General features: G+C 46.2%; 3 protein-coding genes across 3 annotated transcripts; 1 reads left to right on the top strand and 2 right to left on the bottom strand.

The window, feature by feature from the left end:
* Positions 1-29: 29 nt before the first annotated feature.
* On the bottom strand, positions 30-560 carry PtA15_5A692 (uncharacterized protein; the record flags this gene model as incomplete). The annotated part of the gene is made up of 1 exon (XM_053169480.1): positions 30-560. One exon carries the CDS (start codon positions 558-560, stop codon positions 30-32), a length of 531 nt encoding a protein of 176 aa, XP_053020673.1.
* Positions 561-750: 190 nt separating this feature from the next.
* Positions 751-3,437, bottom strand: PtA15_5A691 (uncharacterized protein; the record flags this gene model as incomplete). Its single annotated transcript, XM_053169479.1, has 5 exons — positions 751-1,805; positions 2,166-2,453; positions 2,528-2,980; positions 3,055-3,216; positions 3,326-3,437. 5 exons carry the CDS (start codon positions 3,435-3,437, stop codon positions 751-753), a joined length of 2,070 nt encoding a protein of 689 aa, XP_053020672.1.
* A 9,783-nt stretch (positions 3,438-13,220) lies between these two features.
* PtA15_5A690 (uncharacterized protein) lies at positions 13,221-15,378 on the top strand (the record flags this gene model as incomplete). Its single annotated transcript, XM_053169478.1, has 2 exons — positions 13,221-13,247; positions 14,749-15,378. The coding sequence occupies 2 exons, from the start codon at positions 13,221-13,223 to the stop codon at positions 15,376-15,378; spliced, it is 657 nt and encodes a 218-aa protein (XP_053020671.1).
* Between the last annotated feature and the right edge of the window lie 284 nt (positions 15,379-15,662).

Below are 15,662 nucleotides of genomic sequence, written 5' to 3'. Positions count from 1 at the left end.
ATGTGTAAAGGATACTCGTGAAATGACGCCTAATCTTGATATTGACATGGGTTAATTATCTTGCTGAATAGTTTTCCGCTTTCCTTAGATTTAAGCTTTATGACCTCCGGCTCAGTGTTGATCAATTCTTTCAATGCATCAATCAGCTCCTTGTTATTGTTAAGACAGGCAATTTTATCTAAGCCATGAAATACGAGAGAGGCACGTCGATCATCTGTTGAGCTGGACGAATTGCGAGTAACTCTGGTCCGAAGAGGAGGTAGAGTCGATATACGGGTTTCAGTAGTGTTCAAGTTCATGAATAGGATCAGATAGGGATTCGTCTCTTGGATTTTAACGCCCGCGGAAAGATCTGTGTACTTATGATTGCTGTCTTGTATTAAAGCGTCCATGTTGGTTTCGGGCGGGCGGTTTTTAGCTTGAACTCCACAGAACGAAATGTTGTTTTCCTTCAGATCAGATCCATCAGAATCTCGTTTGAGGTATATCGTGAAGATCTGGTCCAAGCCAGGCTGGTTTGGCTTGCACTGCGCAGCCATACTTCGATACATGAACTTCATGAGGTCTGCAGAGGTTGGAGAATACCTGATGAGCGAGAAATGATTCCAAAAAATCATTCCGTGGTCCAAAAGATCTTGCTTGTGGTCGGAGTGAATTGATCCGAGATTCAAATCCTTTTCGTCTTCGACACCAGTCAGAGCTTTCAAAAAAGTCACCAAGCGAACCGGACGTCCATACAGCAAACCGTCTTCACGTTTTTTTTTTTGAGGCAAAAGCGACTTGCATTGCACGCAACAGGATGATACGACTGGCAAGTTCTCCTGCGCTTCCCGCGGCATTGAGTCCGTAGAGCACAGCAGCAGTGAGGGCTTTGATACATTGGACCAACTTTCCATCATCCGTCAGAAACCGCACAGCAGCTGCTGCAAGCGTGAATTGTGACGGGTAATTGCTCAAAACCATATCACAATCTGGGTTGATGTGATCGCAGTGGGCAGCGTGTGAGGCGATAAGCTCTGTGTTGAGGTCATAGGCGGCACTGAGCCGTGGCTGGATGGTGGGACCAAGAAATGCGAAGGCTTGTGCTTTCGTCAAGTTTTTTGGCCCAGTGGGCTCGCTTGGACCGAGCAATTTGAAATGCGCCAATTCCAGAATAGCATGATGAATGTTCGTATGTACTGCATTTTCTTCGGCTGAGGCATCACAAAAGTAGGTCCCAAAGACAGGGCTTCCATACTTGAATAGTCGTCCCGGAGATACCAATTCCTCCCATGACTTGGGCGGTTCGGGCGGGACCATCGCGTCCAACGAAGCAATTTCATACAACGGTGGATAAAGCAGATTTGGCCCGACGAAGCCATGTCTCGCACTCGGGTCGAATTTCGATGCACGGCTGAAGTTAGCAACATTGGACGTAGTATCGACCAAGATGGTGAAGAATCCCGCTTTCTCAGGTGTCTTCATTATTGTGCGGCGAAGGGTGCGGAAAAGTGATAATCCTAGGGTGGACTCGGGGGTTGTAAGTAACACCCTTGCTTCATCCAACACAAGCAGTACCTTCAAAGGGTTTTTATTTACGAACCCCGTGGAGTCACTCATTGCGTTCATCGCGCAGACAAGAGGATCTTCCATGGAATTGTCAAACTTCTTCATTTCGGCAAGAACATCGTCAGTGAATCTTTGCTGGGTTCTTTCTGCCCAGTCAAGTGTTCCTAAGCTTGCGACCTCCGTGTAGTCGTTCCACTGATTCAACCTCACTCGCACGTCCGCAGTCACATCCTGTTTGTTGAAAAAATTGGCCGCAACTTGGAAGATACCAGCAAGAAGAGCGCTATGATAGGTGAGATTGCTGAGTTTTTGTGGCAGCATATGCTCCGCCAGGGCTGATCGAGGGGGGTAACCCGTGGAATCCGTGGAGCGAAGGCAAACGTAAATCACACAAATGTGCTGCGCCATTTCTATGAGTGAGCGGCTTTTCCCAGACATTGAGGGGCCAATTAATGCAGCGTATGGTGCGAGATATTCGGTATCTTGCCATTTTTCGGTATATTCATCGAGGCTTGTCAGCATTGGTTTGATGATCTCGTCGAATCTCAAAAAAGGCGAATTGTATCCTTTCTTAATGATATCACTAGAAACTGTTGATGAAGAGGCATTTTTCGAACGGGCTTCTAGAATGGCGCGAGCCTCGTTATCGGTTTTGGCCTCGACAGCTTGGCGCATCGTACTGAATTCGGTCCGACCATCATACTGAGGGTGACGCCACAAGAAAGCTAGCTTAATCGCGCGATCCATCATATTGCCATCAAAGGAAAAATTTTTGGCTAGGTCTTGAGAGTCCTTCTCTCTAAGGATAAACTGTGGCCACGCAAGTCGAATTTGGAGAGGGCCGTCATTCCGCACATCGCGGTAGAATTCCTCGAGTTGGGCAAGATATGTGTTTACCAACTCGTCTGAGTTGTTGTGACTACAAAAGCCAATCAGTCAGCCTGGATAGCCTCCAAAAGGTTAAGTTTCTTTGACTTACCTCCAGCGACCTTTCGGAACGATATGAAATGTTCCTCAGCTTCAGTTTCGTACAGGAAGAGATGCATCTTTATGAATTTCTCGCGCAGTTGCTTGGTTTGGCTGTCCTCGGAGTCATCCTTGCCCAGTGAGGAAACCTCTTTTGAACGAGCTTCTAGAATCGCGCAAGCCTCGTCTTGGTTTTTGGCCTCGACAGCTTCAAGCATCGTAGTTTTGCTGATTTCAGTCTTACCATGATACTGAGGGTGATTCCACAAGAAAGCTAGTTCAACCGCCATATCTATCATATATGTGTTGCCAGGAAAACGCAGATCTTGGGCGAGGGATTGAGATTTCGTCTCTCTTTGGATAAACTGTTGCCACATTTGGTCGACATAGGAACGGTTTATACCCGGCAACAAGCTGCCTCGAAATTTCTCGAGTTTGGCAAGATAGGTGCCTACCAGCCGCACGTCTGAGGTGTGGAAATTGTAAAAGCAAATGTGTCAACCTGGATAGTCTACGAAAGGTTAAGCTTTTTTGACTTACCTTTAGCAGCCTCTTGGAATGACGAGAAAGATTTTCCAGCTTTACCAGCGTCCAGGGTGGGATGCAGCTCCATGAATTTCGCGCGCAGTCGCTCGGTTTCGTCGTTCTCGCAGTCATCCTTGCCTAGCGGGAGTCGGGGTCGTTTGCTTGGGTTTTCATCTTCTATGGGTTGATTTCGTGGGGTTGGGGGGGAGTGGGGCAGAGATTATGCTCAACAAGAATTATCACATGGCCGAGTCGGCATTTGGTCAGAGTACAAACAGATACTTACCGAGATCGTCCGGTGATCTGGAATGTGGGTCAGAGTGATCTGCCAGGTTGCTGGTGTCCGTTCGGCGGTTGCGGGTGCCGTTGTCGCTGGAGTTGCTAAGGGAGGGAGACATCGTGGAGGTGGGCGGTCGGACAAGAGAGAATCGCTGATTGTACAGGATGTAGCTACGCGGGGCAAATCGAAGTGCAGTCCAGCATATCGAAGGAAGGTTGCAGTAAAAATCCGCAAGTTGCGCGCCCGCTCAAACATCCGTGCACAGCCCGTGCACGACTCGACCTCCGGGGGGGGGACCAGAGATCTATTTTCTCAGGACCCTGGAAACCCCCTACAAATGGGGGTAATGAAAATGTATGAATTTTTTGGCAAAAACCCAAAATGGTAGGCACAAAAATGGTATGAATGGGCTTTTTTGGCCTCAATGGTAAGCACTTCAAGTGTACGAATTTTTTCCTGGGTAAGGGAGGGTAGTAACTAAGATGTATGAAATTCCTGAGAGTGCAACAGAAAATCCCCTTCCCTCCTCAGCAGCACCCCTTGTCTTAGGGCCTATACCATTGGCATAGGGCATCAAAAGTCAATTTTACCAATTTTTTTCACTCAATACTTCTTAAAACTCAAGCTGAAAATCACCAGAAGGCATTCTTGAGCCCAAAAGTGAAGAATTTCAACAATGAACCCTCCTATTGTTTTCTTTTTTTGCATAGAGGACAAGAAAAGTGGAAATTTTGCAAAATTGAAGCAAGATTTTATTCTTCTGCCCCCCCCCCCCCCTTGGCAGCAATAGTAGGCATTAAAAATGTATGAAAAACTGGAAAATCCCCTGAATTATGGTGTTCAAAGTTGGTTTGCATAATTTTATGCATGCATAAATCATGAAATCATAAAAATATTTTGGTGAGGAAATTTTGTATTACATAATCAGACAGTCATATCCCCTGCAAAAAAGATTTTATGATTTTATGATTTATGCATGCATAAAATTATGCAAACCAACTTTGAACACCATAAATGTAGGCATGAAACATGTATGAATCAAGTCAAGAAATGTATGAATTTTGGCGAAATTCTGGATTTTACATTACCCCCATTTATAGGGGGTTTCCAGGGTCCTATTTTCTCCCAACCAGGTAAGACTAAGCACCCTGCATTCCATTCCATTCCCTCTTTGCACCAGGTCTTGCAACCACCCCTAAAATATGCAGGCCTCAGTTGTTAGCCCAGATCCATCTGGAGGACTCTGACCATCTCCATCCAGATCTGATACATCCATGTGGCTATGCCCATCAACCAACCTCTCAAATTCACCCAAATGACTCCGGATTTGCCCCAACTTCTGCCAGCCAAAATTTCAACAACCTCTCTCCATCTCCCATGAAACTGGATGTTTAAGGATCTAAAACCTTAAAATAGCATATCATACTGACATTGTCCCTCGACCACAACCACCACAGGTGGAGGTGGACATGCCTTACTGCCAGTCAATACACACATTTTCAACTGCCACATGAAGTTTGCGGTGTACTAATCAGCAGAAAATAAGCAGAAGAAGCTGCTTTTGAAAGCAACAAGTTCACCAAAAGATTATTGGATCACCTTAAAAATATTGACTATAATGCCTTACAGAAATTGGTTGCTGCTAAGTGCTCCAACAAATCCAAGTTTCTTAAATCCACACAAACGTGGAAACCTAGATCTAAGTTTTGGCGTATTTGTAATTTAAAAAGAACACAACAGAAGAGCACACAATTTGGACAATACACACAGCAGTTGAAAGTATCCCCAAAGACCCAAAGGCCCTATGGATGACCCTCCAGCTGTGCCAGAGCAACAAGCAAAAAAGGGCCGGTTGTGAAAGACTCTGTGAAAGAGCTGTCAAGGAGGGGCCTAATCAAGCAACTAGGGGGCTTCCAGGGAGGGGGCGGACAAAACCGGATCCCCTGGGGGGACATCCACTTTGAAGAAGCCCTCCTTAAGTAACCATCATCCCCCCTCATTCGCCCGCTCACTGCCTCCGCACCACCGCCACGCTCACTCATCCTCAGCCAAGCCACGCGGCGTCAACAACTACCCTTCCAGGCCGCGCTACTGGCTGTCAGGAACTAGCTGTATCACCATATTTCATGATTGTCCAATCCGTATCCCCGCAAGCCTCGATGACTGCAGTTTTTGACATCAACAGTTTGATTGGCCGTGATGGCACACCTGTGACTGCGATGGAGGCTGCTCTCCTGGTGCAGGACCTCAACTACGTGCAAGTCCGAAACACATCCCATCTGCAGGGCCTCAGCTGCTTTCTTTGACCCCGTCTTTGTAACAAACAATGCAAACTCTCGCACTCTTGCAGACCGGGCTCGGCCAGCTAAGGCAGGAGATATGGGCACTTGTCGGCTCGGACCTCCAACAGCTCAACTCAATGGCGACCGACTTCCTCGCCTCGCTTCAGCAGGGCAAGCATCTCCGGCCCCTCATCGTCCTCTCCATCGCCCAGGCGTCCGCCCCCTCTGCCAGCCGCTGCCGCCCGTCTCCCGTCGCCGCCAGTCAGCCTTAACAAGCCAATCTCTCCTAGCCACGTCCTCAACAACACCAGACCCACACAGCCACAACCATCATTATCGTCATCGCTTCCCAGAGCTGGCCGATACTACCCACCCAACGCCGGCTCGCCCAGATCGCCGAGCTCATCCCCATCTCCCTGCTCTGGGTCGACGTCATCAACCAGGCCGAGAGCCGCAGGGGAGACCCCCTCCGTCCCGCGCAAGTCGGGCAGCAAGCTCACCGTTCACCAGCAACTTCGTACTCGCAAGAGCCCCGCGCTCCCTCTCGAGATGAACTGGGCCCATAGAAAACCCAATGAGACGACGAATGGGATCTTATGACTTCATCAAAATCCTCCTCAGCCTGCATCTCTTGATCCTCCTCCTTCAAAACCTCAAGTCAATAATCCAGCTAAACGAGCGACAAAAGGAACCAAACAACCACTCCAAATCCAAGGAAATGTTCCAGTGCGCTCAAGATCTCTTGAGGGTTTGCCAAGAGTTGTTCAAGAGTAAATTTGAAGGGTGAGATATCATGTTAAGGCTAATCAGTTCTGCAAGAAGAGAACTCTTGAAGCTGATGCACTAGCGTACATTGCTTCAGGTTGATCACTGGTTCAGAATATGAACCCAACTCAATTATTCCAAACCTGCTGGATAGTTTGCTGGCCTTGTTGACCATTGTAATGTACACCTGCCACTTACAGCCCCTGTTGGAATTACAAACCTTACTCAAATAATCATCAGTACCCTTGACATCCTCATCCTCATCACTGGTTCAACAAAATGAGCTGACCAGAAAGATCAAGCAGTCCAAGACCAACTTTATCCAAATCACTATCTTTGAGCTGTGGCTAACAGTCTATGAGGTTCTGGTTGCACTCACTCCAAAAGGAATGCTGCCCATCATGGAGGTTTCACATTTGGAGCTACCAATATGATCAGTTCTCTATTGATCTTATCATGACTCACTCTTTTTTTCATATCCACATATCTTCCATCTTTTCTTAATCTGCAATTTCATCTGGGACTTTTATTGAGGTTGGTGTTCACTGTTGCTTGTGATCTGGTGCTGTCATTCATCAATCTGCAGTCATCTAAGGACTGTACCACCCTGTCAAGTAAGTGTTTTTTTTTTTTTTTTTTTTTTTTTTGGGGGGGGGGGGGGGTTTAGGTAGGCTGCACACACTGCATGCAAAAAGAATTCATGTATGTAGGACAGGTTACACCTGCCTGTAATAACATAGAGGACCTTTAATTTCACAGGTCTCCTTGTCATGCAGACAACATGTAAGCACAATGGGGTATATGTCACTTATGCAGTGACTGTGCAGAGGGGTTCACAGAGCTTTAACTCTCATGATAGCTATGCAAAAACCTGTCATGCAATCCTGACAGTTCATGACATGCCCATATCTGACATGATTTGCAACATGACCACACAACCTGTTGCAAATGAACTGTTTTTGGACACAGTCACATGGGACAAGTATAATAATTTAATCAGGAAGACACTGACACACAACAAACCAAGTAGTTATTGATTGTTCTTTTCTTTTTTTTTCTTTGGGGGGGGTTTAACACAATTAACAGTTGAAATGTGCTACATGCGCATGACATGCATTTACATGAGATTATGCAATATTGTACTTATGCAATATGCAGCTTTGGGGTATAACCCTACTTTGGAATATGCAAAATCCACTTCTGCCATATGCAGCTTTGGGGTATAACCCTACTTTGGAATATGCAAAATCCACTTATGCAATATGCATTCTCACTGTATAGACTAGCTCAGGAATGATTGAATTCAGGGTCTCCTATTCTCCCACTGTGGATTAAGGAGGTGTGTTGAGGGGGCTTTCTGGGAGGTTGTACATGGGACATGTAAATAATTTATCCAGGAATACACTGGTACATAATTGCTTAACAAAACAAGTAGCTCTCAACAATCACTGTAGCCATATTTCATAGAGTGCACAAAATAAAAACCTAATTAGCAATAAAAAAACACTTTGGCTATTTCATTTTCTGGTTGCAACTGAACCTCACCCAAACTGCAACACCCACTCCCCTTGCCTTGCTGGGGTCAAACCTCATCCCTTGCAACTGGGTCAATTGAGGGGGGGGGGGGGGGGGCGGAGGAGGTGGCACTTTGGGAGTAACCACAGATAACCTTGAAGTTGGGAGCACCAGGTATTGAGGATGAGGGGGGTAGGCTTGGCCATAGTTTTATGATTTTGCAGTGCGGTAGATCATAATGGAGGCCTTACAATCACTGGATGGCAAGCATGGTTCAACAGGGTGCAGGCGGGGCCATTCTGCAGAAAAAGGGGGATAGGGGGGTGGGGATCTTAGATCCTGCAGCAGCGTAGCCGCTTTGGCCTCTAGTACCCCAATATTCCACAGCTGCTTCACAGAGGGATAAATGTCTGCCCACCTTACATCTTTTGAAGCAGTCACATTTGGCTTCAAAAAGAATGGGCAAAGATCTATCCCAAACCTATCTCCAATCAGGCCAACTTTGCCACCTGGAAAGATGCAATCAATCAAACCTGGGACACCCAAGGAGGGATTTGCATCAATATGGATAAACCAGGCACATTGGCAAATTATCCCCTGGGATAATTTCATAGCCATATGCTGGGCAGATTGAGTAGTTGCCTGGTCCTCACATTATGGCACATGAATGCCTATTATGATTTGTGACATGACTGGTTGATCTGTAGTGCAATAGAGTGAAATCATGAAACATTTTTGCATATTTTGTATACATCAAATATACTATACAGGTTGATTGACTCAACAATATGAAACTTTCTGTTTGTCTCACCCAACCACCTTTAATGTATCATGGCCAAGGAAGAGATAAAACAGTACCTCTAAGCCAACCAGTTGTTTGTTCCATTGATTTCCACCTAAACAGTCTACTTCTGAAGAAATGCATAAACATTATTCAGAAATTTGACTATCTGTCTAATCAACACACTCAATAATTCTGCTAATTCTTCTTAATAAGATGCTTTTTCAAGTTCTTCTGGTCATTGGATGCTCCATCCCTGTTTCTTTTGCTACTTTTGAGGTCCCAGGCAAGGCAGAAGCTGAGATTCAAGTTCATATTGGTCAATCAAATACTCCTATTGGTAAAATAATTCTTCTACTCCACAGTCACAATGTTACATTTTTTGCTGATGCTAATTTTTCCTGCATGCCAATCTTCCCCACCAAAACAATTTGTTAGCTGTTCCAAACAGGGATAGATTGAAAAAACAAAAGCTCACAACATCAATTTGTGTGGACATTGATGAAACTAGCAACAAAGTAGATCCCAAGTTGTATTGGGAAAACAGGTTAAGCCATAAAGGGGGGAAGCCCAAGCAGGACAGAAGAAGTTAGTTGAATTCCCTTTGATACATAATTTTTTTGTTTGAACTTGCTGAAGTATTTTGTTCATTTAAATAATCCATAATCCCTTAGAAGGTGAGATCATGAAGGAAAGGCTGGAAAAATATAAGACAGGCAAGCGGCTTTTGTTTAAAGAATTCCCTTTGGTTCCATTACTAACCAATGAATCACACATCAACTATCTTGAGATTCAGAACAAATGAATTGGCTTCAAGAAGAGTTTAACATGCTTGAGGGTTTGGATGAATCTGTTTTTCCTGGAATTTTGAAACCTAACTTTACAGAATTTCTGGCAAAATACCATGAGTATTTACCAGTCTTCAAAAAACTAATGCTCTGTTACATACTGGAAGTTAATCCAACTGTTGCAACCATGGATCATTTGATAGAATTGCTTGGACAAGGTCAAAAAGATGATGAATTTCTAAAAACAATACCTGATGGTGTCTTTACAGTGGTTGCAAAACACATATCAATGAAGAAACATGGTGCTTTGTTTTTGGATGAAATCAAGGAAATCTTCAACTATTACAGAATTGAAAGTAAAAAATCAATTTATTGGAGAGATGAGCAAGCATACAACATAGCTGAGCCTTACATACTCAAAACAATTGATCTTTTGTACAAGTATGGATTTATTGATAAGGGAGATCTTAGGAGCCTATTTCAAGAAGATGAAATTCTATGGTCTTGAACTGCTACTAGGAGGCACAATATTCTTGTTGCCTTCCCAAGATACAATATAGAATATTCTGGGACGGATCCAACTGAAAACTGGTTTTGGTTATCTGATTTTCAGTTTCTTGAAGGTGGGTGCTCTAAAACAGTATTTTTGAAGTGGAGATTGATACTCATGGGACATAAATGCTATCATTTTTCATCATAAAAAAAGCTATCACCAAGATTGATGAAGATAGGATAAATCTGAAGGTTTACAGCACCAACTTTGAGCACAGTTATTATTGTTATAGAAATTTTCCATGTTGTGATCAAAAAAATAATAAATTGCCCTCCTTCAGATTTTCATTTTTCAACTTCAAATCAGGTAACAACTACAACAATCAACTCAAAGCTACTCATCACTCAACAGGTTTGATGGGAAAAACCAATGAAAGCCTTCATCTCCAGCAAATGAAATCAATGAATGAAAATCAATTTGAGGTTGAAGTAAAGCGTCTGGTAATTCTTCTTGTAAAAATTTGCCCAGAAATGAATTTACCATTGGAAGTTGAACGCCACAGCAAGCATTGGTACACACAACTCCTGACTTATGATATTTGTGAAATGTTGAATTTCATTGAAAGCAAGATTTCCCCCGGTATTATCAGACATACCTTGAATAAATATCAAAGCAATATCTTTGAGGAATTGAAAGAGTTTCCTGAAATAGAGGAACCCTGCATGCCAAATTACTTTGAACACAAATTCAAGATGCTTTTGATTTCTAAGCGTATCCGTAGAATGAAACAAGATGTGAATTCTATATCTGAAGAAGAATACAACAGATTCAAGCACCGCCTGCGGAGAAATCCATCTGACATCAAATCATTCTACAAAAACCAATATGATCTATTATCAAAGATGACTGTAGACTATAAGGTGGTTCAAAAAAGCCTCACTAGTGAAATCCATGACCAGGCAAAAAACAAAAATCAGGAGCTGAACAGAATGAAGTTTTACTTCACAAAAGTCCATGAGGAGATTCAGGAATTGCTGGAATATTTGGAAGCCAAAATGAGGTCATAAAGACAAGAGCAAAGTAGTTTCTAAACCACAAAGTTTTCAATTCATTCAATTGATCAAGTTTTCAGGCAGCAATTTCATGTTCAATATGTGATCAAGTGTGAGCCTGAGTCTCTATAGTGACAGCAGGACACAAGAAAATGGGGGGCAATATTTGGATTTCTTTGGATAGAGAAAATACAAATATAAGAGAGAGAGAGAGAGAGAGAGAGAGAGAGAGAGAGAGAGAGAGAGAGAGAAACTGAGCAGATTCAAGATAAGCAGATATTCAAGGTTATTCTGGTGGGAATGCACGTCCACTGGCAATGCTACCTCTTCAGAAGAGTGCTGCCAAGCTGTGCTAGAGAGTGCTACAGCCTCCTCTCACCAAAGAAACGTGGAGGGCTTCTGGATTAGACAAGTTTAATCCAGCCACAATTTTTTAGCTTCCTTCTGGATAGTCAAGGTTTTTTAAAGGGAAACCTATGTGGTTTGTTTCTTACAAAAACCACAGAAAAAGAATGATGTTAAGCAGGGGCAGCCCTGTGATCAAGAATAAGGCAAAGGCCAGCAAAGAAGAGCAGATCAAGCAGACACAGAGTTGTACCTCTGATATAAACAAGGTTGTGTGAAAGAGGTTACTTACTGTCAATATCCTAGGCGCCTGTGACGGTAGGTATACTGGGAGTGTGGTAATCTCTTTGCTGGTGATCCTGGGGTTATCTGGGGTGTGGTTCTGGTGTGCTGAAGTCTGTAGATCCTCCTCAGGCAAGGGGGATCCTGACTACGAAAATTTTCACAGTTTGCTTATGTAATTTACATATGTACATGTGGTTTGGCGCGCCTGGTAGCGCTGACACGTCATGACTGCGCATGCGCGCTACAACTCAAGAACTCAGGGAAGGAGTAGAGTTACAAAGAATTGGTAAGTTGTAACTAGGGTTAAAATTGCATGAGGAAACAGAATTTGAAGTCAAAACAAGGATACCTGATAAGAGGAAAAAGATATGAAGTAATAAGTAGAAAAAGGCAGAATTTAGGTCAACTGAGTTGAATCAGGCTGACATCAAATCTCTGGAATTCTGGCCAATTTCATTTTCTTCTTACTGATCCATCAATCAATTTGATATAATGTTGCCACCATTCTGTCTTCAATATTCAAGTTTTTAGCTATGAAGATGAGAGAATAACGATTTGGACCCGTTGCTAGGTACCCGGCACCGCCGGCACCCGCCAGGCGGTGCTGGGTGTGTGACACCGGGTGCCTGGTTTTTCGTGAAAAGTGGGGGGTACCCAGGTACCGCTTGCGGTACCCGCTCAAGTGCCTTCCAATGCGGCAGGGGCTGGAGCCCGTGCCTAATACATCGCACCCGGCGAGCCGGACTTTGACCATCTTGCCGAGAGAAATTCACACCTCTCAGCGAGATGGATTTGTACCAGCTCGCCAAGAGGAATGCATCCCTCCCGGCGAGCTGGACTTTGACCAGCTCGCCAAGAGAAAACTACACCTCTCAGCGAGAAATCCATCTTGCCAAGGGGTGTGTCTCTTGGCGAGCTGCTCAAAGTCCAGCTCACCGAGACACCTCCTGGCGAGCTGAATTTTTACACCAGCTCGCCAAGGGTGTTCTTCCCGGTGAGCTGGTCAAAGCCCAGTCCGCCAAGAGGTGTGTATTCATCTAGGCAAGCTGGACTTGACCAGCTCGCCAAGAGACATACCTCTTGGCAAGAGGGACTTGGGAATTGGTGTCCCCAGTCCCGTACGCCAAGTATGTGAAAAAAAGGCACAAAGTACCACTGGTACCCGCCAGGCGGTGCCAGGTGCAGTACTTGGTCCCTGCTTTGGGAAAAAAACGTACCCGGTACCCGGGGGCCAACCGTACCCGGGTCCAAATTGTTATTCTCTAATGAAGATAGTCAACCTAGCTCTGTGTTCATGTTGCATGCTCCATACCCGTCAGGTTTCTTTTACAAAATATCCACACTTGCACTATGCCTGGTTACAATTGAAGATCTTGCTGACCTCCAATTGAATGATGGGTGGCAGCCAGATGAGCCGTTGGGGAGCCGGCAGCAGTTTCCTTTCTCAGCGTGTGATGATAGGGGGAGGAGCCTTGGCGTCCTGTAACCTGTCCATGGGAAAATACTGGTTGTTACTCAAAGCACAATGGGAGGTGGTTGGAGACCACAGGGCACAGGCTGGCCTAGCCAGATCCCTGTACCACACCCCAATTAGCATGCTACCCAAATGGGTACTAATCTATGTTTGTATTGTGTTTTTCAAAATCATTGTGGACTGCTTTCCAAAATTTCTGGTGTTGTTGACTGTGGGGGCAATAGGGGGCAATCACATATTCTTTATATCTTTTTTGAGCTTTTCCACATGGTGCACCTGACAGATGTCCGATGAGGCCCAAGGCAAGCTCCACCCCTGGATCCAACGTCCTCCAGTAGATTTTCTTGGAGACAAACCAAGTTTGTGTTTAGAGCCAGGGTGCCTTCTTGACCGTGCCGCCCACTGTCGATGGCCATTCCCTGCTGCCCTCTGCCCGTATGGAGGGGGCAGGGAAGGGCGGACCAAGCGCTGGGTTGTTACAGAAGGACATCCCAGACGGGAGTCAATCTGGCGTTTTGGTTTAAAGTTAGGCGTGGATGTTCATGTGCTTAAAAACCCTCAAATGCAAGGTTTACCTAAACGTTGGCAAGGATTCAAGTGCACAACAAAGCCAGAAAAAATGCAAAAAATTCCACCATTTCTGCAAAGACAATACATCCCCTACAGGGGCCAAATCATAGCTGTTGCAGTACAGGCATCCCAGGAGAGTCGGTGCCTGGGCGCCCAATCAACCAGGATCTTGCATAGTCAGAGGCTTGTATTTCCCCCAGGAACTCCAGTCCTCCGCCTTTCCCAAAATTGTTCCCTCCCGTTTTTCCATCCACCAAGGTCCAACAATGGGTCATTATTCACATGATTTGGGTAACATAACTACCCTTGTTAACCGCCGCTGCCTGTCACATTGTTTTTAATGGGGTCTGTGCAGGCCTTGCCCATAACGTAACAGGCTCTTTTTTCGAGGTTGTTCCTGCGGGTTATCCACTGGATAGCGTGTAAGATGCCGAAATAGGCCGTTATCTGGCGGGCCGCAGGCCCCAGAAACGCCGCAAATATCCTCGTTTTTCTCTGACCTTGCAGCGGCACCATAACGCATTGCGGGTCACAGGTAATAGTACCAACAATGGCTAAAAAATGGCTATGTGGCCATTATCGGCAACGGAACTATCCATCATTGGGCCCACCAATCCTGAAAGCCCTCTCAAGAAAGTGTTTTCTTTACCTGCTGTCAGCCTACATCCAAGCCCAGCAGGGTAGAGAAACAGGGTCTACTGTGTTTTCCCTCACACCCTTAGGTGAGAGTGTCTGCTCCTGCGGTTCTTGTTCCCTGCTGAGATAGTGTATTCGCATTTCCCTATGCAGTATGCTTCTAATCTATACACCCACAACTTTGCCTATATGTGTACATGTATATGTATAGGCTAGTTGCTCCCCCTGGCTGGGATCCTTCCTCACTGGATGATCGCTCTGCGTTCCTGGACTGTGTGTGTGTGTGACTCGGTCCACCCCCACATCTCTCGCGCGTGGTGTTGTGTCGCCGCTGGTACCTTAACCATTCCCAACCCTTAAACTGAATGCAAGATGGCCTGGCTAAGCCGGATTCGTGCACCAAGCAAGCCGGGTAATCGCTGCCCGCCGGATGTGTCCTCCAGACCCCCCAGGCCCCCAGCGATGGCGGAAAAGGGGTCCCATCAAGCCAGCCAGAGAGTCGGAAACACGCGACGGCGGGAGAGAGGGCGCACCCATGCGCCTTTGGCGGCCGTTGGGGCAAAGTGTGGACGGGCTCAACCTACCACAGAACGCAGGATTTTTCTTATTTTGCCAGATATCCAGGACCGCCCGCGCCTCGCCTGTTGCGCCCGGTGAGCCCGCCACCCACCCTCGCCACGCGGCAGGACCCACAGAGCCAGCCCTCCATCGGGCAGGAGGAGCCCACAAGCAACCCAGGATGCCGCCCATTCCTCAGCGCCCATGGGCCCAGTCCTCACCAGCTGGCCCCGCTCTCGGCCCGCACCCCGCCGCAGTCTGGCGTTCCACGCACCTCACACGCCAGACCCTCCGACGACGTTGGACACCAAGACGCGCGGATGCGCGTCTGCCGGCGGGCACCCGGGCGCCGGGCGCCGACGCGGATCGCCGGGCCCCAGCCCCGCTCCAAAAACAAGATGTATATGTATGTGTGTGTGCACTTTTTATTGGCCCTGAGGAGGGAGGAGGCGTGCGAGTCGGATGCAGAAGGGGCATATGTATATACGAGAGCGTACCAGAGTACCAGAGTGTGAGTAAGAGTGTGAGTGTGAGTAAACGAGGAGGAGGAAAAGAGGAGAAGTAAAAGAGGAGGAGTAAAAGAGGAGGAGTAAAAGAGGAGGAGTAAAAGAGTAGGAGTAAAAGAGGAGGAGGAAAAGAGTAGGAGCATGAGGATGAGAGGAGGATGAGAGAGAGGGAGGGAAACGCATAAGGAGGCCCGCGCGCGCGCGTGTGTGTGTGTGAGTCCAGCCGGCCATCCGACGGGGACCAGCCGGGCCCGGGCCCACACACAGGGCGCATCTTCGGGGACGGAGCTACG

The sequence above is a fragment of the Puccinia triticina genome, chromosome 5A, assembly GCF_026914185.1.
Source record: "Puccinia triticina chromosome 5A, complete sequence".
Taxonomy (NCBI): Eukaryota; Fungi; Basidiomycota; class Pucciniomycetes; order Pucciniales; family Pucciniaceae; genus Puccinia; species Puccinia triticina.
Note: the sequence above shows the minus strand (reverse complement) of the source record. Positions and strands in the feature narration are given on the sequence as shown.